This window comes from Aristolochia californica, unplaced genomic scaffold (genome assembly GCF_029961685.1).
Source record: "Aristolochia californica isolate CCGP_79_NKW_82.1479 unplaced genomic scaffold, dmAriCali1.0.hap1 SCAF_1, whole genome shotgun sequence".
NCBI classification, from domain to species: Eukaryota; Viridiplantae; Streptophyta; class Magnoliopsida; order Piperales; family Aristolochiaceae; genus Aristolochia; species Aristolochia californica.
The window spans coordinates 5,521,877-5,546,865 of NW_027181770.1; the positions used below are offsets into that span (position 1 = coordinate 5,521,877).

The window sequence follows — 24,989 nt, forward strand, 5'->3', positions numbered from 1 at the left end:
TAGTTCATTAGATTAAGGGGTTAGTGTAGAATGAATTTCACTTCAAGTGAATCACGTCAATTCATTCACTCATGCAAAAAATGGGGAATTTAGATTCGGACCTGTTTTCCGAATCAATCAATTGAAGCGTGGGACGCACGTTGCTCCTTCCCCCCTTGTCGGCCTTCCTCCCTCTCATCTCCCTCTCGACCTCCATCGCAGAGCAGGGAGGCCGAGCCTCTGTCACAGAACCTCTCGGCCTCCCGACTTCTCTTCTCCCTCTCGGCATACCGTCAGAGCGCTGCCTCCATCGCCCGCCGTAGTCTCCCGCCAATGAGGAAGACGACGCATGCCGTGAGGAAGACGATGGTTTAATTTTTCTTAAGTTAGAAAAAATTAAACCATCATCATAAAAATAATAATTTATATTTTTTATAAAATAATTATTTTTATTTATTTAATATATTCATTTTATAATTACTATATTAAATTAGTGATTTAATAGTCATAATTAAAATATAGTTAAAATAAATATTTGATAAATTGTTTTGGTTTAATTATCCCATTGCTATAATTAATTAAACCAATGTTTTTAAATTTTGTGACAATAATTTATTAATTAATAATACATAAAAATATATATTATGTTATTGATAAATATATATATTTATTTATTATATTATTTTTTATAATTGTATTAAATTAGTGGTTTTTAATGTTAAAACATATCTTATGTTATTAAAAAATAATTTATTTATTTATTATATTCGCTTATGTTATTTTTTACTTTTATTTATTTATTTTTAATAATTTATTCTAGTCACATGTAATTATTGTACTAATTTATAATAAACTATAATCATTAAGTAATATAATATAGTTTTTCATTAATTAGGATATTAATATATTTTAATACTACACGTTAAATCACTTATAAGTGTAGTAACCATGTTTATTTTTTGTTAATTATTTGTTTAGGTATATGTTCTATTTAAGTATATTATAAAAGGTTACTCATTCTCTAGTTTATATCATACTTTTCATTTGGGGGCACTAACACTGGAATCTGTTTTCCAGTGCACTTGAACTCGTCTATATTAACACCCAAGGATGAGTTGAAGTTGAATCAATTCATTTAAGATGAATTGAATTCTTCACTTTATTTCAAGTTCGATGTGGAGTAAACCCCCCACAACAAAATGGAGTTGTTGGACTCATGAATCAGCATTTGCTTGAAGTAGTTGGCACTATGTTGATTCACATGATGTATCTAAGACTTATTGGGGTGATGTTGTTCTTACTACATGCTTTCTAATAAATAGAATGCCATCTTTTGCTCTTCATGGCAAGATTCCTATTCAGGTTGTTTTGCCTACTGTACCTTTGTTTCTAGTGTCACCTCGGGTCTTGGGTGTGTATGCTTTGCACATATATTGAACAATCAAAGGATAAGTTGTCTCCACGGTCTATCAAATGTGTCTTCCTGGGGTATTCTCGAACACAGAAAGGGCATAAATGTTATTGTCCATCTATAAGAAAAACATTTGTTTTGGTTGATGTTACCTTCTTTGAGGATGTTTCATTTTTTGAATCTTCTAAATCTAAGTCAGTTCCACCTGAACCCTCTGTACCTAGTCAAGTTATTCCTCTTCCAGTTGATGAATGTGTTCCAACCTCACGAGATGCTCCTACTGAAGGCCCGTATTTGATGAAACTCTTCCGACGCTGCAATGAACTCCGGGCCAAGTCCATGCTCTCTCTTCCACACATAGCTTCGAGTTCTCAAGAACTTCCAACAAAAACTACTTCACATGCAAAAACCCATTGCTGCCATCAAGCACAAAGCAATACTCAACCTATTACAAACCTTGACTCTGTTACAAATCTCCTCAACTCAATTTTTTTTTTCAAAATACTCTTGCCCCAAGTCAAGCAAAGCCTTGAGACCCATCAGCCTAGCAAATGACACTTGACGCCCATCTCTATGTGATTTCTCTACTACAAGCCTGAGCTTCCTGAGATTTTGGTCTTCTACTTTTGTCAGTTACCTACAAAGCCAGCTATTTCAAATCAAACCAAAGGAGAAGGAAAGATAAAAAACAAATATCACAATAAACTTTAATGATAGTTTTCTAAGCTGAGCAAATTGTTGACCCTGTCTTTAATGAAGTGTTCAAAGCATTCAAATCCAAGACTCAACAATGACATGTAGCTTGTGCCAATGTTGTTGTCTTCTTTTTTCGGGTAATCAACATGAGATGTTGCATGCTCAATGCAAGCTGCAAGACTATAGATTCAATTTTGTCTACTACTGATAGGGGCGGTTCCTTGAGTCTCTACGGTTCATCCTCGTCGGGAACATTGATGTAGCTACTCAAGAAACCAGAAATCCCGTCTGACCCCTCACCCCTTCAATCTGGTGTTTCCAATTTCAACCAGGGCTTCTTAGTTTGCTCTCCTTTGGGATTCTTCAACTTCAGGTTGAATTCTTTGTTCATGAGATCTTCAGTTATTGCAACCTTAACATTAGTCAGAATGCGTTATCTAGGTCTCTGCTAAAATGGGAAAAAAACAAGCTATGGTCAAAATGCCAGTCTTCCAAACCAAAATTCTACAGAATAGGTACCCTTCAAGTCATCTTTCAAACACATGGTTAAATAGCCCTTTCACGTCTGTTTCAGATGCTGGTAAAGGAAACAAAAGCTACGGCAGCCCTGTGGTGTTGACAGACAACCCTCTATTTTTTTGCAATCTCATGTTCATGCCCATGTGGAATTCATGTGGATTTTTTTAGTACTGCAACTCAAGTTGGTAGATTGGGCAGAATGATTCAACTCAAGGAGGAAGGAAGGAGAAGAAAATGTTGGTGTCGCACTTTTGACTTATCTTATAGCATTTGATTCTTTTGTACCAACCAGATTTTGTTTTTGTTGGTTAAGATAACTTAAAAGGCATATGTTGGTGAATACTTGTGCTGCTCGGCAATGAAATAGACCAAGAGCTCAGATCCCATCTGAAGCTGCATCTTCACTCTAGTACACGTGTGTTTGGCATCAAGATCTGCATATTACAGCTAAACAAGGTTTTTCTTTTTGAACAGCCCTTTGTATTTTAATTTAACTTCAGCATGTAGTTTAGGCATTTGTTCCAGCAGGGTATTCTGTTCCATGTTAGTCGGAGGAATAAGGTTACGTTTTGGTCAAACATTTGGTTGGATAAAGTACACCTTGTGTTCATTCTGTTTGGTTTCACATCAACACATTTTGGTTCAGGATAGTTATGTAATGGGCTTGGAATTTGCATTTTAGAATCATGTTATTTGCAATGTGTGTGTGGGAAAGGGGGCGTTGAGGATGAAATTGTGTGGAAGTGTAACACATTAGGTGATTATATTGTTTCTTCTTTTTATGCCCACTTGCTTTCCACCACTATTGTTAGTCATCCTTCTCCTTCTTCCGTTGGAAATGTTTGGCACCTCCTACAGTCAAGGATTTTATATGGTGTGTTTAAAAGGAAAGATCTTATCAACTAGACCGTCGGGGTCAAGCTGTTTAGGATAATAGATGCAAGTTTTGTCTTTCACAAAATAAATCTATTGATCACATTTTTTTACATTGCCCTGCCTATGATGTAATGTCTACTATGCTGCAGAAATTTGGCTATCTACATATATATATATATTAGAGTTAAATTTGATGTTAAGGAATAGTCCCACATGAATTAGTGAATACAAAGATCTTAAGTTTATTAGTTGGGAAAGAGGTTTCCTAAGTTGGCTAGTCATTTTGGGATAGGGCCTTGGACTCAATTTAACATGGTATCAGAGCAAGTAATCATATGTGGGCTTGCACCTAAAAACTATCTACTTGTAGAGCCACAAAAGAGGGCTTATACCTAAAAACAATCCACTTGTAGAGACACTAAAAAGGGCCTACACCTAAACTGCCTACTCCTAAATAATCCACTTGTAGAGCCACAAAAGATGGTCTACACGTGAGAAGGAGTGTTAAGGAATAGTCCCACATGAATTAGTGAGTACAAAGATCTTGAGTTTATTAGTTGGGAAAGAGGTTTCCTAAGTTGGCTAGTCATTTTGGGATAGGGTCTTACAATTGACAAAAGGATATCAGAGTTAACTAATGAATTTAACTGCATAAAGAAAATTTTGGTAACACTTCAAGTATTATGTAGAAGACCATGGGTATGTAAGTACCATATTCAAGGGTATGAAAGTAATCAACCCAATTGGAAAACAAGTATTTACATGAAAATACATACTTTTCCCCAGCTAATGGTATAAACTGTGCAAGCTCTTCACCTTCCAATCCAAGTAGATCCTAGCATAGAAGAGATAAAAGACATTTACTCACACAGACCAATCTAATCACTCAGAAAGAAACATGCTGGAAGGATCGGGTGAACATACAGCATAAAACAAAGAAATATTGAACTGTTGATCAGTCCCACTCAATGGGAGTAACTCAATTGAGATACCAAGATCTTGTGCATCCTAAAACAGGAGATAAACTGGTGAGTTGTTTATGTAATAAACATACACATCAAAGACATGAATAAATTAAAGAATTGATCAAAACCCTGCATCAAGTTAGATGAGATACTTTTGCACGTTGGATTGTCGTCCTAGTCATATCTGTCTTCGTCATCCCATGAATGCCACCAAAAGGGTCATCTTCGTTAGTTAATATAAGTATACGTTTATCAGTATTTTTAGTAGATCTGAGTGCAGCAGAACCATCACCACTTATGAGACAGACAAAGAGGTCAACAGAAAAAAGAAAAAAAAGAGCAGCAAAAGATTGCAAAGCAATAAATTAAAGAGCAAACTGAATGATTTATACCCTTTACGCAAAAGTGCTTGACCAACCCAAATGGCATTATAAAGTGAATTCTCTCGACTTCCAGAGATGATTCCATATTGACTCCCAATTTTGCTCACGAATGTGGCTGTTCAGTTGCATAATTTTCAGCAATAAGAACTTGGTCATCAGTAATCTTCCAGCAGAGTGAAGAGCACAAGAATTTTATTGTATTCATCATAAAAGAAAAAATTTAGGTTCTCCACATCCAAAGTGAGAAATATAACACCCAATTATGCACTTTGGGAAGTGTAACATATGAACTTAGCAGCTTGTCAGTTTCTGAAGCCATCATTCACTTAGGCATATAACACAGATTTACAAGTGCATTTATAAGCTGAACAAGTTCCAATAGGTTTTAAGTACAAGCTGAGTTGATAACTCCTTAGAATAGTTTGACCATTCATCTCATCTTTTATTGCACAAGCTGCGTTTCTCTTCCTATCTGTTGTGTGTATGCTCTTCTTTTCTTTCTCAATGCTTCGTCATCTCTCCTTCTTCATTTAATTTTTTTTAATTGTGAGTTTCTTCACAAACTACACATGATATCAGAGTGAACAGCAGAGACAGATGACAAACCACAGCCAATAAAATTCCAATAAGGACCAAAAAGAAATGTAGGCAAAAGTGCTCAAGAAAACAGTGGAAGAAAATTTCACAAGTTTTTTAAGAATTTGAAAAATATGGTAATTGATGAGAAGTGACAGAAAGGACATGAGTGTAGAGAGGCCAAGATGCTCTGAAGGTTACTTAAGACCAAGTTGGCTAAAGATGAAGCAGTATGTCAGAGAATTCCTGTAGCTGAAAACGAAAGTAAATGGTATTGGGGATTGATTGAAAACATGACACTAGCATATAGTCAAAGGAAGTTCATATCTATTAGAGGCATATTGACTTTATTTGTGATGTTTCATATATTTTGTTGTCCATATTATTTTTTGTATCAGGATGGGTGTCAGCCATTTTTTTCTTCATAGCCTTTTAGCCTTCTTGTAATCATTTGTATCTTTTTTCCCCTTTTAATTAAATTTCTCAAAAAGGAAGGCTCAGACTGCTGGTTGAGGATGATGCCATGAAATCATAAGAGAAATATTCAGATGATGACCAATCCTATTTTCCTTTTTAGCTTTCAGTTTTCAATAAATTAATAGATTGATTAAAAAAAAAGTATGAGAACACAAAAACAGGATGAATAAATGAGAAGTCTTAACAGTGTCTTCATTTGGCATGTACTACATTTAGTTTATATTAAATAAAGAAAAAATAACCCAACCAAAATACCATTTGGCACCAGCAAGTGTCAGTAGCATATTCCAATGACAAATAAAACTGTTGAAGAAGATGAAAGGATGAGAGACAAAATCAATCCTCACAAGGTCTGAGGATACTGTATTTGGATTAAAAAGAGAATGAGTTAGATAACTGAATCACAGCAAGTTATCCTAAAACAGTCAAACAGTAATCAAAACAGAAAACAAGTGTTAAATACAACAAGATAACAATATCTCCCAATCTGTTATTCTATCAGCCTCCCTAACCCTGAACCATCCTAAAGCGAAGACTGATTGGCACCTCGTCTGGTTGAGTTCTACTGGGAGTAAGGACTTGATATTCTTTAAAAAGAGAGAAGAAAGGGGGAAAGAAAGAGTATTAGAAAGTCTGAAAGCGATATTAGAGGAACCATTGGAAGAAAAAGAAGAAAAGGAAGAATCTTCTAGTCAAAATGCTGTATAACTGTAGGCTCAGCTATTATGGAAGAATGAGAGGCAAAATCAATCATCACAATATGTGAGGATATTACATTAATGGTGAATAGAGAAGTTACATGAGTTAGATAACTGAATGACTGCAAGTTATAGTAAAATAGTAAAACAGTAATAAAAATTATAAATACAACAAGATAAAAATATCTCCAAAACTATTATTATACCAAAATAAATATCTTGAAACTAAAAATTCACAAAAAAAGAAACTTCCATTGCATGATTTGATTGGTTGGAATCGATTTAAATAATTCTTTCCTTATTTTTAGTTTTGGCCACAGACTCTCATAGGAGTTCCTCTGCCTACATTTCGGTTCTTTACTATACACTTTATTAAATGCTATTTAACCCTATCGACTTTGACTTTAATCAAGTTGGCGATTATCCTTTTTTGTTCTATAGAGCAGATTAAAGTATAAGTTTATATTCTAATCTCCCATAGTTCATCTGAGAAGGCCCAGGAGCTTTGATTATGAGAAAGACCCACAGTCCACTTTATCTGATAATGTCTCACAAGGCATGACCACAATAGTATTTGTAACATGATTAACATGCAATGCATTAGTCTGTTTGTTTCCTGCACTACTACTGAATATGACACCTCCTTGAAACCAGCTTGCTCTAACTGATCACACGGAGTAGAGCCCGCACTAACTCACATCAGCTATGATGAGAGATATTGCTGCTTCAGATTGGATTTTTGTTAGTTGCTTCACAGTAAAGATATTCTGGTACTATAGTCTCAGAGACAAGAGTTTTAACAACAGACAGAGATCAGCATTCAAAGGAGAAGGAAATTGCAAAATTAAGGAAATAAATTTCATATGTATTTTCTTTTAAAAAAAATTCATATGAATTAAAAGTCAAAACAATTATAATCGCAGAAGAAAATAAATTCTATGAGGGCCCATCAAGTCTCATTCAATTTCCGAAAGATGAGAACAAAATCAAAATCAATCCAAGGACTTACCTCCAACATAAGTAAACTCTTTAATCAGCCTTGCAGTGGACCTATCAAGTTCTTCACGCTCAGGCACATTAAAAACGTATACACCATTCAAATCTTGCAAATTTTTCTTCTTCCTCTGGAGAAATAAATAAATATAAAGTAGTAAATTGTGCAAAAGAACATCTTAGATGTAGCTAATCATGACACATGATAGACTGTTAAACCATTCCAGTAACAAGAAATAGAAATATGAAAGAGTTAAAACATGAAAAGCAGTATAGACAATCCATGGCTATGGGGTCAAATGAATCCAACCAATAGTTGACAAAGCTCAGTACTTTAGAACCATCATTTTTTATGATATAGCAAACAGTTAAACTCGTCTTATATGAACCCACATGATAGGGTTCATTACAGAAACCAATTCACTCCATTTAAGAACTACCTCATACACAAGTATAGAAAGTGAGCCATATGAAAAGGACTGTTCTCCTCCCCATTCCCACTTTTCCTCCAATTGAGCAGTATATCAATAGGTGTAAGAAACTCAAATGAAAAGAGATGAAGTCACTAAAACTATAATAATCAGGTAACTTATGCTCCATAGAAGTGGAAGCACATTACTTCTCCACAATCTAATATACTGCCCCAACATGTTATATCATATGAGAGAAAAAAGTGCAATACATAGAAAAATTAAATCTGTAACTTATTGTTCCAGTTAACTTTTGTTTTTCCTTTCCAAAATTAAACCAAGAAATTGCAATTTTATTTTTTTGAATGTTCCCCATACCCAATGAGACTTAAAGCCCAAACAGTTGAGCAAAAAGTCCAATCCACATTGAAATAACATTATTATGCTTTATTTTTTCTCATCTTGTTGCGCCAACACTTGAAAACATATTTCTCATGTCACTTAGCATTAGAGTTACATTTCTTATGTCACTTACAATTTTTTTATTTTGAAAATGGGTCAGCTCTAACTTACCATTATGTCACTTACCATTACTGTATGCTGCTCTAACTTTTCCACTATTTCAATATCTCTCATGTGTAAACAAATTATAAAACGTCCTCACATTGCAGCAATGCAAAAATAGCTAGATACTATAACTGTCATGCAAAATAAAACTTGGTAAGTAAGATAATCAACAGCTTACAGTATTGAAGAAGACAACCGCAATTTCGTCATAGGATCTATTAATTATTTGAGTTCTCAACATCTGTACTATAGAATCAACTACGATATGAAAATGGGTTTCCTCCTTCCCATCGTCCTGCATATAGCCATTGACACAAACAATATTTTGTGTAAACTGAAATTCGAAGGAAGCCGACGTAAGCAATGCTAACTCAGAAAACTCATTAAGCTAAAAAAAGTCAAGTTCCACAAAAAGGAACTTACAGATTTTCTTTGAGGCATAAACATTTTCGGTGATGCATCGATCAGGTATACAGCGAGTTCTTTGGTAGCATCTTTTAACTAAACGAGTGAGATACCAGACATCGATTAGGAAAATGGGACTTACGAATACCGTTTGACAACAATAACAGATTAAATGTTCAAGTGAAAACCGTCGGACCTGGTAGAATTCGTTCTCGTTGTCTTCATCATCGTCCCTAAAAAGATCTTCTGGGTCATAATCCATCGAAAATAGCTTCAAGCTTGGAATCTTCAATCTCCCGAACCAGCGTTTTCGTTGTCTTAGCAAAGCAAAGAAAACAATAGCAGAAGAAAGAAGTGGAGGAAACGATGGGTGGAAGCGAGTTCAAAATTATAAGCGGAAGCTTTTCCGGGAAGCCAAGAAGGGGACAGGAAACGGAAACTCGGAGAGAGAACTTTTTGGCGACAAAGAAAACTGTCCTATTTCTTTATTTCTCTGCTTAAATTCACCAGAATGCCCCGTCGAAAGAGGACATTTTCAATTTTTCATAGGTTAAACTGGTTGCTCTCAAAACTTTTGCCTTTCAAATTGGAGGGTAATTCCGTAACTTAAGAAAGCAAAAGTAAGAAAACTGCCCTAATTGAAATTTGGCGGGAACGATGGCCAGCCAACGAACGTTGGAACTCTGGTGTACATAAATCAAAGACTCGAAACTAGGGCAAGTCGTGAAAAGCTGCAGAGATTAGAAATTAAAAGACAGAACAGAAGGCGATGATCCTCTTCTTTTACATTTTTTCTCTTCGAATAAAACTATTACAAATGCTACAAGGAATTGAGCTACTACAGCTCTTCCAACATATATGATGTATCCCCACCCACTTCGATCCCCACCACAGTAATATTCTCCGTATAAAACCCCTTCCATTCCCGTATCATGCTATCATCTCTTCTCCTATTTTCTTCTTCTGTACGTATACTTGACTTGTCATATAACCAGGAACCAGATTTGTATCTTTTTCAGGCATTGATGCGAGCATCTGTAATTGGGGGGAAAAGCTGCATTACTACATCACGGATTCGTGCCCCACTTCCCCAGAATGATGCAAGATAGAGGCCCATGATAGCCATTGCAACCACAGAGCACGCAGCTGGGACGGCGTGGCTGCTTCCAAGGAACTGCGTCGCAAGGAGTCCAGCTAGAGTGGAGCTCTGCATACCGGTACATAAAGACATTGTTCTACTCACTTCCTCCTCTTGCCTGTCACAAGTTTATATTAGAATGCTGGTTTTTCATTAGCCGAATTAATGATCCTGAATGATTCATCAATCTTTTACTACAAGCTCTGCAAACTAACATCCAAAGCTAAGATGAGCAGATCAAATTGAACTTTAAACATATCAAATCTCTTCTTCAGATGGCAAAAACCGAAAAAAGATACTAGACCCACTGTACTAATGTCAGAACAGTTCATAAAAAAAATTGAAAAAAAAACAGAAAAGCAATTTGGCCCTGCTAATCAAGGCTCTGCACAGAATTTGCGAGGTGAGCAGTTCGCATTGGGGGAATGTCCCGTAGTTTTACCATCAGCAATTGCTTGATGTGTTCCAAAAAGAATATAACTGCATGACCCATCTCCTGATTCTGCAGAGCTAATCTGCTAATTGTAGCACTAGGAGATTCGTGGCCAGAAACCTCTTTTCACCTCGGTGATATGAATGGTGGTTATCAGGGAGTTTTTCCAGCTCAAAGTTTACAGGTTATGTTATTGAACAGAGCCAGGTCAACAAATCAAAATATCTCCACGTCTTAATATCTAAAGAGAAGAATGCAGACAACCTTTAAAGAGAAAGAAGAAAACTCACCTCCATAATGGAACCTTTGTCACCCAGTATCCAACAATGAATGCCAGGACATGAAATGTCAAAATTGGTAAAAGTAAATGCAGACCTTCTGAAGATAAAATCTGCCTACGATTAATAGCAAGGGGACTCCCAATACATAATGAGGTGCAAATCATAGCAACAATTGGCATAACTGGCCGAATTAGATTCACCACTGGCTTTGCATATGTATTAAGAACCAGCCCCAGTGTAACAGGAACAAAGACCACCTGCAACAAAACAACATAAGCAAGCATCATTAATACCATCTCAAGCTCCCACCCTTGAATTCAAATTTGTGAAGTATATGTTAAAAACCTTGATTCTCAGTTTTGACGAAAAACCATTCTTTGGAAATTTCAAACCAATGTATCATCCAAAACAGAATTACAGAGCATCATAAGACACCTACAAAAAGGTAGCATTCTCTATAACTTAAAACAATGTTCACGAGTGCTTCATTTTGACTACATTAAACCTCTGAGATTTCCAAAGTAGTTTCTGAACTGTTCATCTTAACCTATTAATTCAAAAGCCAAGTACTCTTTAGGAAACTTAAAAGACATCAGTGATTCTGATCATGTTTACCTGCAAGATTGACTTGGACATTGCAATTGCATCAACAGGAACGACAGAGCCGACCAAGAGACCAGTAAGAAGAGGGGTGATCAGTACAGAAGATATAGTTGTCAAACTAGTGAGTAGAATACTCAAAGCCACATCTCCTTTGCTTAAGAAACTGCCATAACTCGATAATTGGGCACCAGAAACACAACATGTGAGGATGAAACCAGCATAGAACAGAGGTGGTGTACCGAAAGCTCTTGCTATGAACAGGCCCAAAATTGGTTTAAGCACGTATTGCGCCATAAACCCAATAGAAATTGGTATGGGTCTGCATAAAATAAGCCAAAACAACAGTATAGATATATACCCAGAATCTACTCTGCCAAGGTATGGAGATGAAAGTGAAATGCCAATTCATTTAGAGCAGTCAATGATTTGCAGGGATCGAGCACCTTTGGAACGCAAGTTTGAAGTCATCCATGGAAAGCCGGAGTCCCACTGATAACATAATGCCACCAAGAGCAGGGGCGTAGTGGTCTTTGGATACCCTAATAAAGAAGCCAGCAATCAATTAAAGTTTATTAGACTGATCAAGATGACAGCTATGGAGTAAACTAAATGAAAGATTGCCATTTCTGGCAGCAATTCAATCATTAATATAAAATTATTCTAAAAAAGTTGAAGCATAAAATGTTACAAATGTAAGATCTTAAGAAACAAGAACCTTTGTAAAAGCTATTTGAATTGTTAAAACAAACTAACAAGGAAAAAGCATTCAAGACAAAGGCAACAAGGACAAGGAAGGCAAACAGTGAAATGAATAGGACTTCAAGAGAAAGGTTGAGCAAGCGCCGGGAAAAAAAACCAAAGAATAGTTCAACAGACAACAAAAGTCATTTGAAGCACCTTATCTTTTCTTAATCATACCAGGTGAAGGTCGCGGGATTCACAAGAGCTGCCACTGCTGTAGCAGCTACCATGAATGGCAGCATAGCAGACAGAATCTGCGAAGGATCCATCTTTTGCGCACCAGAATTCGCTCCGAAGCCAAGGAACGAAATGTTCCCTTCTCGCCTCTGTGCTCCCACTTTTCCAATCCCCATTTCTCGAATATATGACGACGAAGAAGAACACAGAGATATCAAACGCTCATAACGGACCGTTCTAATTTTTAAAATGGGTCTCCTCCTATCATCAAAAGAGACCCAGTTCAGCGACAAGCAGAGATGGGGAGAGCGAATAATGCCGTCTCGGTGGGCAGTTCCAACAAAAGGACCGCACGGAATTGCGGCCATGAGTAAGTGGGAAACAGCTGGAACGGTCAAGAGAAATATAAAGGAGGAAAAACTCAAAGACGCCTTGAGATTGACATATGACATATGAAGAAGAAGAAGAAGAAGAAGAAGAAGAAGAAGAAACGAATATGTGTAATAGATCCTTCAACACAGAGATCTTTCTGTGGATGATGGAGACTTCCACTTCTATAAAGAGAGGAGAAAATTCTATAATTTCTAATAACAATAACTGTCTTTGAAGAGTGTGTTGGACTCGTTGCGCGCTTCCTTATTTTTCTCCGCCGTAGAGGGGCTTGGTGCAGTCGCAGTGACGCTTCTACGGTTGAACGAGTGGCTCTTCTCTCTCTGGCCTTTTTCAAACAAAACCCGAATCAGGTCAAGTCGAGAAGATAAATAATTTTCCTTTAATTCCTGTATTCGAGATGCTTTTCCACCGTCGAAAAACTGAGCCACGTTTTGCCCACCCTTGATTCTATTTCCCATCTAAATGACATGAGAAGAAAAGCAAAGGCAACAGGGCTTTTTGGCCGTTACCGTTAACAATCATGTCAACTTATGTGCAAACGGAATGAAATTTCCACTGCAATCGAGGAGTAACAGGGCTTTTTGGTCTGCCTGTAATTGAGGAAAACTTCTGTGGAACTCGAGACCGACCGGCGACCTCCATTGTCGTACCAGTGCGTAAAATAAACAAGACTTTCGCAAGGAGAGGTGGGTGGAACCATGTCAGACGAGTGAACGACCCAAATAAATTTTTTATTTCATACAAAGTAAAATGTGGTGAACCATATTACATATTTTTATTTCATTAAAGTTTAGCATAATCTAATAATGTATGCGAGAATAAAAAATGAATAATGCCAGAAAATGGCAATTTCATTACTCATGTCTTATATTATGTGACCAACACTGGGAACTTGAATTGGAGTTGATAGATTAAACAATAAGTGTACGTACATAGGTGATTTTAATGATATTATAGGGAGAGCAAGAAAAAGGTACGATAGAATATGCCCTTACCTCCCATTCGAAGGGAGCCGATGACCTCGCTCTTGTTCTCTTGTCCCTCAAGAAGGGTTTATAGGTGACACGCGTGTTTTAAAGTGTCTGAGCCTATCCTGCTGGATCAACGTCTGATGATCTTGGCGGTGATGAACATGAAAAGAAGTTTCTTTTTTGAATTCGTAGATAAATTTCACCTCATTGGGCACTACAAGAAATCATATGATACATTTATATGTAGTAGATAATTAATATACTCCTTGGCAGGGTTGCATCCTTCTCCAAACACTGTCAATAACTGGAGTCACATCTCAATGTCATCCAGGTCCGGGAGAGGAAATCTTAGAATGGCTGCTATTCCTGTGAGTTGCGCCAACTCTGCTTCAAGAAACATAAAGGGATTAGGAAATAAAGAGTGGGGGAGAATAAAAAGATATATTATTCTCCAGTAAGTCTAAATGTGTTAAAGCTGTCCAATGTTGATCTTCAAAGGAGGATAAAAGGAGTTCACAATTGATTTCTAGGTTTAAGCAACATAAAGCCAAATGACAGACATTTTCATAGAGCTCCTACGGGAACTCCTGCGGTAATCTTGTTCAGACAATCTGCTGCGCTGAAAGTAAAAGATTTGCCAAATAATAACATACACACATTGAGTAAACAAAGCAATGTAAACTGTACTCACGCTCTCCAGATGCATGCATGGTCGAAAATACGTGGGCAGAGCCTCCTAAAGCTTTGACAGACTTCAGCAAATCAACATACTTTTGCCTTGTCTCTGTGTTGGAATTCCTGAAAATGCACAAGTTGAAAATTTTGCTCTTAGTAAAAGGATATAAATAATTTGTATACATGCAGAAGACAACATGAAGAAATGAAAAGAGCGGAATCTGAACAAATAAAATTCCAGTGATCCAACATTAAGAAAGGCATTTATTTCCTACCAATGCAAACTAAGATCTCAAATTTGCAGTGTATCAAGACATATTTCAATTTTAAACATTCAAAACATTCCAACAACTGTGCCGTTACCTGAATTGATCATCAGTAATCAAAAGGGTTTGGATAGCCATCCTCTCATTGGCAACCTCAACATGCTTAGGCCCATAACAAGCACGATCTGGATCCTGGCACCAATTGAGATTAAGCAAAAACCAACCTCAAAAGGAATGTAACATAAACCCAAAAAATGCATGTGATCTATTATTTTCCAATAGGTTCTGGAGACCAATTTGAATAACAAAGTGTAAGAAGAATTTAGATTCTGAAAAATAAAGAACTCAAATCTACTCAAAGCCAAACCTCAACTATCATGTCAATCAACCCAGCTAAAATGTTTGGTCCACATTGAAAACGTATCATATTTCACAGTTGATGTCCAAAACATATCTAATCCATGATGGCATTCTTAATTGCCAAATGATTGTAAAACATTGCAATGCATGCCAATTTGGTTAAGAGGATCTTTCAGGAACATATGATTGAACAGTTGATGATTTTGGACCTTTGAGTCCAACATAACATGGACATTTAGATACTTCACAAAGTAAAAACGGAGAGTTACAGAAATAACATGAGATGAAGCTTACGCTTGAAAGCATGTTAAAGAAATCCTTCAGTGTTCGGACCTGAAAGACCACGACAGAAAGAACCCAACAATCAGGTAACAAGGCACCATAACAGACAATAGTATCACAAAAAATAAAGCCCAATCGAGTACCTCCTGTGCAGCTTTTGTATCCTTTATTAAATTCATGACATGTGGTGCATCTAAAACATCCTTCAAACTATGCCTAGAGACCAAAATGTTAGAGTGCGTTCGGTCAGTTTTCAGGAATATCTTGTGAAAACAAACACATACAGATGAAAACAGTACTAAGTAGATTGCATCACAAGCTGGGAGAGGACATAACAAAAGTTAAAAACTTAAAAGGGAAAATAACCAATTTTTCTCGAAAGAATACAGCAAATTAATTGTATCACTTGCCCAAATATTAAACTTATCCAGTAGGACCTCCCGCTTCAAATTTTCCCAATTCAAGTTACACTGACAGTAATATTACTTCTCTTTCACTAGAGGGTTTGTTACATGTCAATTAAAACTGATATATATGGTGCAGCTGAAAATGTTATAAACAATTAATTTAAACAAAAACCCTATGGTTAGCAAATGTCTCCTCAATTTTGATCTAGAAAAAGGCTAACAGTAAACACATCTCCATACACTGGTCCCTCACAGACAAAAGATTAACAGGAAACTTGGGAACAAATAGAACAAAGTCAAAAGGATATTTGTGGGATAGTGTGAACAGTACCCTCACCCTGAATTGGAGAGATGGACCCATCAGCCAAAGTAACTCTATGATATGAAGAAGACGGATTAATAGACTGAAACAAGGAAGACATACCTGACATGTGGGTAGACGGTCCTAAATTAATTATCCAGGAGGAAGAGTGAGACACATTCAATGCAGTCATACCTGTACTCACCATTGTGGCACTTACTGAGGATGAAGGATGAGCCTCTACAATAAAATAGCAAATAATGCAGTCAATTGGCCTAGTCAATATACTAACTGCTGAATTTTTTCATAAGAGATAGTGTGATAAGAGTCATCTTGTTCTATGACTAATGACCCTGGTAGGTTTACCAAAATCCTCTCAATATTTTTCATAAATATGATTTGACCTACCACAGTGAACACATTTCCGATCCCCCCTATCATTCCGACCACAACCATGGATAGAGAAGGATTGACCTCTATTATTACCACCACGAAACTGACCGTTAGATCTGCTAGTAGAGGACTGGAGGTTAAGAGCAGTTGCATCTGAGAGATTTCCACTAGAGTCATTCTTACTCACTAGTGCACCTTCAACCCGAAGAACCCTATTATAGGCCCACTCTAGGGTGGTCACATCCTCATTAGCCAACAACTGAGCTCGAATGGCATCATACTCAGAGCCCAAACCATCTAGAAACCGAGCCACTTGAATTTGTTTTTTTTTTTTTTTTTACGAGTGTCTTCAATATTCGCAATAACTGGATGAAATGTATTGATTTCCGGTAGTAGCCCTCTCATCTCAATGAAGTAATCTTTCAACGACCTACTGCAACGCTTCATGTTAAAGTATCTCACATACAACTCATAGAATCTTGACAAGTTACTTTCCTGAGACAAAATAGATGTTAAGGTAGTCCGCATTGCCTTAGCAATACTACAACACAAAATCTGGTCACTAAATCGTGACTCCATACTATTGACCAACCAGGTCATTCCTAAATTGTCTTTAGCCACCTAATCCTCAATAATAGGCATAGAGTGATCATCTGTTATGTATTTGGCCATCCTTTTGGCCCTCAAATACCTCAAAACTGAACGTGAGCAGTTGACATAATTTGATCCATTCAATTGGATCATAGTTATCTAAATAGGCTAAGAGAATTTCACATCAAAGCCCTCATTGGTCCTCTGCATAACAACTTGCATGCTCAGCCATTAAACACCACAAACTACCACAATTCAGTATAACAATGAATCAACCAATCAAATGGTAACCTTTTCCCCAAAATTCTATACCTGCACAGCTAAGTGGTCCCCATAATTGAACCAATTAAGGCAATCCAGCAGTAATCCCAATCAATTTCCAATGAATAGCAATCAACCTCAGCAATCAAGACCAAGAATTGAAGAACAAACAACTCAATTGCATGAAATCTGGGTGAAACATGTAAAATTGATGATGATGCAAGCAAGGTAGAGGGAGACGCAGGTAGTACTGAAAAAAAAAATCAAATTTGGATCATTAAATGACTCAACACCCCCAATAATCTTTCACTTAGGGGTAGTAGCCATCAGCCAAGAGGCTATGGCAGGAAGAAAAAGAAAAAAATGAAGTTTTTACCCTACCAGTCCAGAAATCTGGGAAAATCCTCCAAAAATGTTACTGAAGATTGAGAGAAGAACCACAAAAATGAGAAAAATCTGCCCAAGAAGTGCTTTACCGCTATGATACCAAGAAAAATCTGATATTTGGATGAAAAAATAAGAGAATAAGGAGAAGAAGAGCTTGGAGAGGAGCAACAGTTACTTCTTTGGAGTGTGTGCCTCAAAAAAGACGCCAGCTCTTCTTTTTAATCAGGGTTTAAGTAATTTTTACATAAAAGATAAAGATACCTCTCAAGACATAAACTTACATATTTCCTAAAATACACCTCTAAAAATGAATGAAAATTGAATCATAGGTATATGAAGGCATCGCCTACCTAACATACATCATATAGGATAAAAACATAATATGTGAAATGACAAAAATACCCCTGGGTTGATATTTTAACAAGTTTTGGTAACAAATCGATCTCTTAAGAGCTGTTGTGATCTAGTGAGAATGGTGAAGAGAAGGGTTATGCAAGCCGGTGTTGTGCATCTATCTTTGACAACAAAAACTGGAGGTGCAATTTGGTTTTATTCATCAAGTCAACTATAACTTTGTTCAGCCACCACAAGTCACCACCTTGTACATATAGGAGGGCAGCCTCGTTGACTTCTTTCCCTGTATCAATCATGTTGTCCAGCCACAGATTCTAACTTATCTTTTATACTTCTAATAACCTGCTACCCCTTTTTTTCTGTCAATCTCAATATTCTCTACTTATTACAAGTACAATTGGAGGAATATTTATTCCTTTCCTTACTTGGTGAGACTTAACCAAGCAGACATCAGGTTCCCCATGCACTCAAAGGGTTCCTTGGACTAACAGGGCAAAATCATCTGCATGATCACAGAATGAGGATCACTGCTTTAACATCATTCATTCTTCATAATCAATCTTGACTTGCTTTAACATCCCATTTCTTAAGGTGTGCCTGCTTTGAAGTATTAGTGTCATTTCATGCATGAGAATGAAACAACAATCTTGACTTGATTTACTACACGTTGAAGACTAAACAAAACAAAAACTTGAGCGTACAGTACAATATTAAGTGATGTTTGCATGACAAATGCATGGTCAATACATGTTCACAAGTCAAACAGCTTTAATCAATATAGGGCCTACTTGTATCCAGAGGTGGCATGAGAGAGAACAATATGAGATTTGTTCTCAATAATGGATCTCAGCTGCTGCCTTTCTGCTTCCAGCATCAAGTAATCATAAAACTGATCCTGTAGAAAGTTAACGACACCAATAAATAATAAAGACACAATCGCTAGCTTAGAAGGATTAAGGACATTATCTAGCAAGAAGGGAGACCACATCATCCTGGAGACAATGAGAAAGCATGACAGATGAGTGAAAACAGAAGGGCTAAGGAGACCACATGAGACAGTCACTATAGACAAAGAGGGAAACACCACCAAACTCAGCTAAGTAGTTCACTGGTCCTTTGAGGTCAAATGAGTCTCCAGATGTGACAGCAAGTGCAACAAAGCAACCTTTGTCCTGAAGAAATTACTCCAGAAAGTTGAAATTGCCTTAGGAATTTCATTAAACTTTAAAACACAAGCACTGGAGGCATCAAATTATGTTTTGTAAATTGACATCATGCAGTTCTCACAATACAATATGAAGAGAGAGGGAGTTTGAGTAGTCCAGTTTATTTTTGGTAGCTCAAAGAATTACAAGCATGACTATCGCTTTCCAGATAGTTTTACATTCGTTGCTACTCCATTGATTACATCAATGAATACAACAATTGTATTTGCTACTTGTGAAGGTTGTTATACCACATATTGCACTAAGTCATATTTTGTATTAGATTGCTCATTCTAGTAGCTATCCATATAATGCGTTTAAACCATGAAAATAGTCAGACCTTGATTTTTCAGAATATGAGATAGAGTTTAGGAAGAACCTTAGTGAACCCAGGACTTGCAATTACAGCACAGCGTACAACCTTGAAGTCAATATGCTTTAGAAAAGCCTAAAAAATAACATCAGACAGCTAAAGCCATTAAAATTATACAAGGTCAAAAATACGTTACAAGGATCCCACAAGGAAGAGGAAACAAGGCATAGCAGAACTTAAACACACCTGAAGAACATGCTCGAAGAACCGATTCAAAGCCTGCAACAATGAACAAGGTAAGAATACATCCAACTGTCTCTGTCTCCAAATATTTTACATGGAAAAGTAATCCGGTTCCATTTATGAAACATCTGGCAACTTAATTGGTGTTTGTGATAGGACATTCAACAATATTGACTAGATCTGACTGCCTTCTTGTTGTCAATGAGTCATTCCAAGGAGCCAAATGACCTATAGATAGGACATAACCCTAATCCAATATATTATTTTAAAACCCAAAAGAAAATATTACTCTTAAAACTATATTCAAGTTAAGTAATTGAAATACTCAGAGAAACTCAAGCAGCATACCTTCTCATAACCAGCAATAGCTGGTCCATGCTTGCGTGGAATAGAACATTCTATTCGAGCACGAGTTGCAGTCACACTGACAAAAAAAGCTACCACATTAGTAACTAAATAAATGTAATCAATCGTAATGAGATTCCCAAAGTCATGTGCCAATACTTGTTCACCAGTTTACCCTTGAGGGCTTTCTCCCTATTAAAATTCTTACTTTTATCGGAAAAAAAAAACAAAATAAAAGCCTCGTGGCAATGCTTTCAACAATTGAAAAAATATCAACAAACATTATTTATAAAGTTGGATAGCTCATAGAATTGAAATGGCCAAAAATCCTAATATTTTCAACTGAGGATGACCTTCACAATTTTATTTTATTACAGTTGTTAAATATGCAAGGTATTTTGGTCATTTCCCTTTATGCTATATACATACTGGAGTTAGCTGTAGGCTATGTGTCATGTAAGAACCTATGGCTCGAGTTACGTTAAATTACGAATTTTAATCATTAAGTTATGTGAGTTGAAGTAATAAGGGCATTATTGTAATCTTACTCAGGTTATTATTTAAGTGATTAAAACATAAGGGAGGCACGCTTTTGCCTCCAACAAGTGCTGCTCTTCCACGCTTCTTTCCCTCTCTTCTTCTCTTTCTCTTTTTCTTTCCTCTTCCTCTCTCTTCTCTTTCTTAAATTTTTACAACAGTCGCACTTCCAATTCTTGCAAAGAGAAAAAGTCATTCAAATTTAGAACAAAAGTAAAAATAAAATTTCTGAGAAGGATGAATACCTTTTTCCAATTAGAAATATATGCGCTAATCCTTCTTGCATCAATACAACAGCAAGATCAGCACTGGCAGCAGGGTCTGAATTTGAAAATAAAATTTGTATAATTAATGATAAAAAATTTATCCAAAAAAAGCTAAAAAATGTTGGGTGTGATGTATGATGATAATGCCGGCTGGGAACCTGTAAGGTACCAGAGGTGTTATCTTTTGGTATTAAAACCATATACCAGTAATCTGTTTGAAGATTTGGAAATAAATAGTATTAATCCTAATGTATGTTGTCGATACTGACAGCACTATACTATAGTGACATGCTACTGATGAAGTCAAAATAAACTTGTTCAGTCAACTAGAAAAATTAGATAATATCTTAAACTGGAAAGCTCTAGATGGTAAGACACACCACAAGCCTGATGGAGTACATCTAAAGCCCATGAATCCCAAATGTCCTGCAATTATTTGGTAGAAAACACAAATGTTAAAGCTAACCTGACACAAGACAATATCTAAATTAAGTAACATAATATATGGCGTTTCCTGAGATTATAAGGTAGAGAGTGTAACGGAACACAAAAATAATAATTGAACGAGCAGAAAACATAAGGGATCAATTTCATGTAGGTAACCACTCCAAAGCTTGTGTACTATGACAAGGTATAAATAAAGGTGTAGTACAAGTCTCAAGTGTGGAAGAAAACAGTTGAAGAAAACAAGGAAAGAGAAAGCCATCTAAAACAATTGCAGGTTTAAAGAATGGAGAAGGATAGGAGAGAGGAAGACTGCAAGAAAGCAGCTTATTTTTAGCAATCTTTTATTTCTGGGCAGTTGCTTATTTTTAGTATGTCCTGTATCGGAAAATCAGCAAACACATGTGTTTAGTGGCTGCTTTGTCTGTCTGTAATCTCACTATTAGGCGAGTGGTATTTCTCTTGATTTTACTAGTCATTCATTGTTTCTTCAAAAGTCTAAAGGCAGTGAATTTATTATTAACAGTGTCTTCCTTAACTACCTGCTGGATTCCTTCCATACAAGTTGTTTCAGTTCAGGAATTCACTTTCAATTGTAATAAAAAGTTAAGTCTTAGGAAAGTTGTATTATGGTGATCAACTATGGCAAGTCAAAGACCGAGGAACAAGCAGCTTTAGCTGTTATAAATAGGGATTTTTTTCCTTTTTTTTTTTTTTTTTTTTGAGAAGTTAAAGCAACTGCTATTCAGCTGCTAAGGCAGCTACATTTTGTTTTTCTTTTAATAAGAAGAAAGGACTTAAGTAACCAAAACAGGAATGAGTCTGATAGCATAAAATGTAAGATAATCCATTTTTTTCAAGTAAAGAATTAATGTACAATATGCTAACATATTAGCTGTCAGAATGCTTATTCTTGAGCACAAAATAATAGAAATATTTGTTAGAAAAAAAAAAAAAAGCAATGCCAGCACAGATTGTCAACAAATAGAATGAGGGTGACAGCATGATGAGCAAACTATGGGTGGTTGAAGAAGATTCCCAACGTGTAAAAATGATCATAATTAGTGCAGCTAAGCAAAGACAACAAAAAGTGCAGAATCCACCAAGCCTGACATAAGTTACCTTTTGCAACACAAAAGGTCGATGTTGCTCAATTTCTAGGGTATGGAAAGCACCTATCTGCATTAAGATATGGGCAGCTTTAGTACAACACAGACTCAGAAAGTTATATTCTTAACAAGGATGACGTAAAGAAACATGTTTGCAAAAAGTTTACCTTTACATATTCATTCTCCAGAACATTCTTGCCTCTTATACGTAAAACAGAGCCCTCATTGTCATAGTCCACAGTCTAAAAAAATAAATAAATATAGTTGTGACACCTGAGGCATATTTTTAAGGATGACTCCTCAAATAAAATTACCACAAGAATAGAAAACAAGTCAGAACTTACTGCAAAGCATAATTTCTCAGTTGCATAAAAACACAACAAGAGAGAGAGAGAGAGAGAGAGAGAGAGAGACCATAACTACTTTTTCTATACAAACAATTTAATTTACAGATCCCCAGCTACTTTGCATTACAGTGGATGAATAATACAAATGAATGATGCTGCTCAGATTTGTGCTCTAATTATTCATCCAGTCAGTAGATTGAAGAAGAGGCAAAAATACCCATAATAGATAAGATTGAATTAGGCCAACTTAGTGTTGTTATACTCACCAATAAGAAGTCCAAGATATCCTAATTTGATGTAGATTCATTTGCATCTCAAGTTCTGGATGAATGGTCCAGATCAGGTGGATTTGATGTGGCCCAGCAAAATCAAATTCTTATAGAAAAAAAACTAAGAAGAATTTCTACTTAAATTACAACAAGATCCTGAAACAGCACTAATAAGCCACGACCGAGCCATTTACCTCATATGGTTATTTATTTCATCTATGCTGGTAAAAAAAATCAGAAGCACTCAACATTTTCTAGAAAATAAGAAAGATTAACAAAAGAAATCAAAATCATTTTTTCTGTCATCTACTTCCTAAGGTTATATCCTCTTTGCACATGGCAATACCCGACATCATACCTCAACTTTGACTTCCAGCTTCAGCTTCACACGTTCAGCATCCCGCCCAGTAGATGTCTCTCTCAGGACTTTTCTGTTTAATAAAAAGAATGATTACCATACTGAACCTTCCATATGAACCCATATCTTGATATCGCAACAATGAAAATGTTGAACATTGAAGAAAATAGCTACAGGATCAAATTTAGAAATAAAGTTGTCAAAATATGAAAGCTTGTTAACATGATTTTCCCTTTACAATGCCAAATCCCTAAGCTTGTGACAAATAAGACAAAAATAAAACAAAAATAAACAAACACTAGAAAACAACTAACAACAATAACTGAGAGGTTTGTCTTTCCTCGTTGCTTAAAGAAACCTAGATTGCAGTCCAAAGTCCAACTGGGGAGGATATAAAGTGTAAAGTCATGCATTTCTGAGAGGACAATTGACAGTTTTGTTGAGGACAGAGAGTAATTGACAGTTTTGCCGTGGACAGAGGGCCATTGACACTTGATATCATGAATCAGGCCTCTATCCATCTACTTCATTCAGTATGTCCCACACAGAAATCTTGTTACCAAAATAGAAGACCAATCAGTGCCACAATGCAACAACTACTACACATATTATGGAGACTAGTAATCATATATTTAGTAATACATAGATAATCAGGGAAGCACCACCTCCAGGTAAACTATACCCCGTCCACCGAAGCATTAAATGGAGGTTTGAAATAGATGAATATACAGTCTCTCACAAAGGCAATACTAAGTCTAACTCCTTCCCTATTATCAGCTTTTACAACCTAACCACGGAAAAGAATTTTTAAAAAAATTTAATAAACGCCTTTTCAGGGAAGAGTGGAACCAAAAAATTAGAGTATATGCCACAGAACACTATCCAGATTACTGACTACAACATAGAAGCAACATAACAAAATTTTCAATATTTTATTACAATAACATTTTCTAAGAAATAACGACAACTACAGTTCTTGGCAAGAACACACCTGACAGTAACAGCCATGACATTGTCTCCTGGTGCAATTAGATTGTAAGCGTGCCAGAGGTCATCGGACTCCTCCGGAACCATCTGCAAGTTCAAAATAATTAAATAAAATAAGTAGATGCTCGCTCAAGAAAAGAGGACAACGAACAAAAATAACGATTACCTTAACTCTCCCAGGTCCTCCAGCCTGGACATCCTTGCGTACGAGTTTCATCTGTCAATCTGCGGAAACGGAGAGCGATCAAACGAGAGAGAGAGAGACAGAGAGGGAGAAGAACTTCACTGTGCAGCTCTCCAAATTAATCGGTGGAAAAAAGAATTGTTTATAATACGATCAGGTCAACGATGATCCTTCCTGAACTTTCGTCTCTTACCTGGATAAAACACGATTGGAAAATACATTAACCTACGAGAACCAGAAAATTGGAAATACAGATTTCGGATTCTTTTGTTAGCTAACTACGGTTAACAGTATAGTTATATAATATATAGGTAATTTTAATATGTAATATATATATAATATTAAAGTTAGTCTTGAATTTTAAATAAACAATTATATCTCCTTTACTGCTCCCAAAATGAGGATTCTTTGTT

General features: G+C 36.3%; 3 protein-coding genes across 4 annotated transcripts in view; all 3 read right to left on the reverse strand.

Moving 5' to 3' along the window:
• Positions 1-9,377, reverse strand: part of LOC137957139 (ATP-dependent DNA helicase 2 subunit KU70) — a 46,396-nt gene extending 37,019 nt beyond the window's left edge. Inside the window, exons 1-8 of the mRNA XM_068804872.1 lie at positions 9,152-9,377; positions 8,974-9,051; positions 8,729-8,845; positions 7,590-7,704; positions 4,839-4,944; positions 4,599-4,716; positions 4,406-4,489; positions 4,258-4,316 (exon numbers count right to left, since the gene is read on the reverse strand). Of these exons, the coding sequence (XP_068660973.1) occupies positions 4,258-4,316; positions 4,406-4,489; positions 4,599-4,716; positions 4,839-4,944; positions 7,590-7,704; positions 8,729-8,845; positions 8,974-9,051; positions 9,152-9,217 (743 nt within the window). The 5' untranslated portion in view covers positions 9,218-9,377. The remainder of the gene's footprint in view (positions 1-4,257; positions 4,317-4,405; positions 4,490-4,598; positions 4,717-4,838; positions 4,945-7,589; positions 7,705-8,728; positions 8,846-8,973; positions 9,052-9,151) is intronic.
• Positions 9,378-9,676: 299 nt separating this feature from the next.
• On the reverse strand, positions 9,677-13,189 carry LOC137957148 (probable sodium/metabolite cotransporter BASS3, chloroplastic). The gene is made up of 5 exons (XM_068804883.1): positions 12,329-13,189; positions 11,854-11,949; positions 11,423-11,729; positions 10,817-11,064; positions 9,677-10,211 (listed from the first exon to the last, which is right to left on the reverse strand). Exons 1-5 carry the CDS (start codon positions 12,778-12,780, stop codon positions 9,971-9,973), a joined length of 1,344 nt encoding a protein of 447 aa, XP_068660984.1. The 5' UTR covers positions 12,781-13,189; the 3' UTR covers positions 9,677-9,970.
• A 513-nt stretch (positions 13,190-13,702) lies between these two features.
• Positions 13,703-24,788, reverse strand: LOC137957158 (protein PELOTA 1). Of its 2 annotated transcripts, XM_068804901.1 has the most exons (17): positions 24,770-24,788; positions 24,559-24,617; positions 24,397-24,479; positions 23,406-23,478; positions 22,599-22,673; positions 22,445-22,501; positions 21,259-21,304; positions 20,858-20,933; positions 20,079-20,154; positions 19,734-19,766; positions 19,554-19,622; positions 18,758-18,864; positions 15,419-15,491; positions 15,288-15,326; positions 14,731-14,825; positions 14,384-14,490; positions 13,703-14,076 (listed from the first exon to the last, which is right to left on the reverse strand). In XM_068804901.1, exons 2-17 carry the CDS (start codon positions 24,607-24,609, stop codon positions 14,003-14,005), a joined length of 1,134 nt encoding a protein of 377 aa, XP_068661002.1. In that variant the 5' UTR covers positions 24,610-24,617; positions 24,770-24,788; the 3' UTR covers positions 13,703-14,002. The 2 variants fall into 2 exon arrangements, with proteins under 2 accessions (XP_068661002.1, XP_068660995.1); XM_068804894.1 differs by lacking the exon at positions 24,770-24,788 and having other exon boundaries at positions 24,559-24,717.
• Between the last annotated feature and the right edge of the window lie 201 nt (positions 24,789-24,989).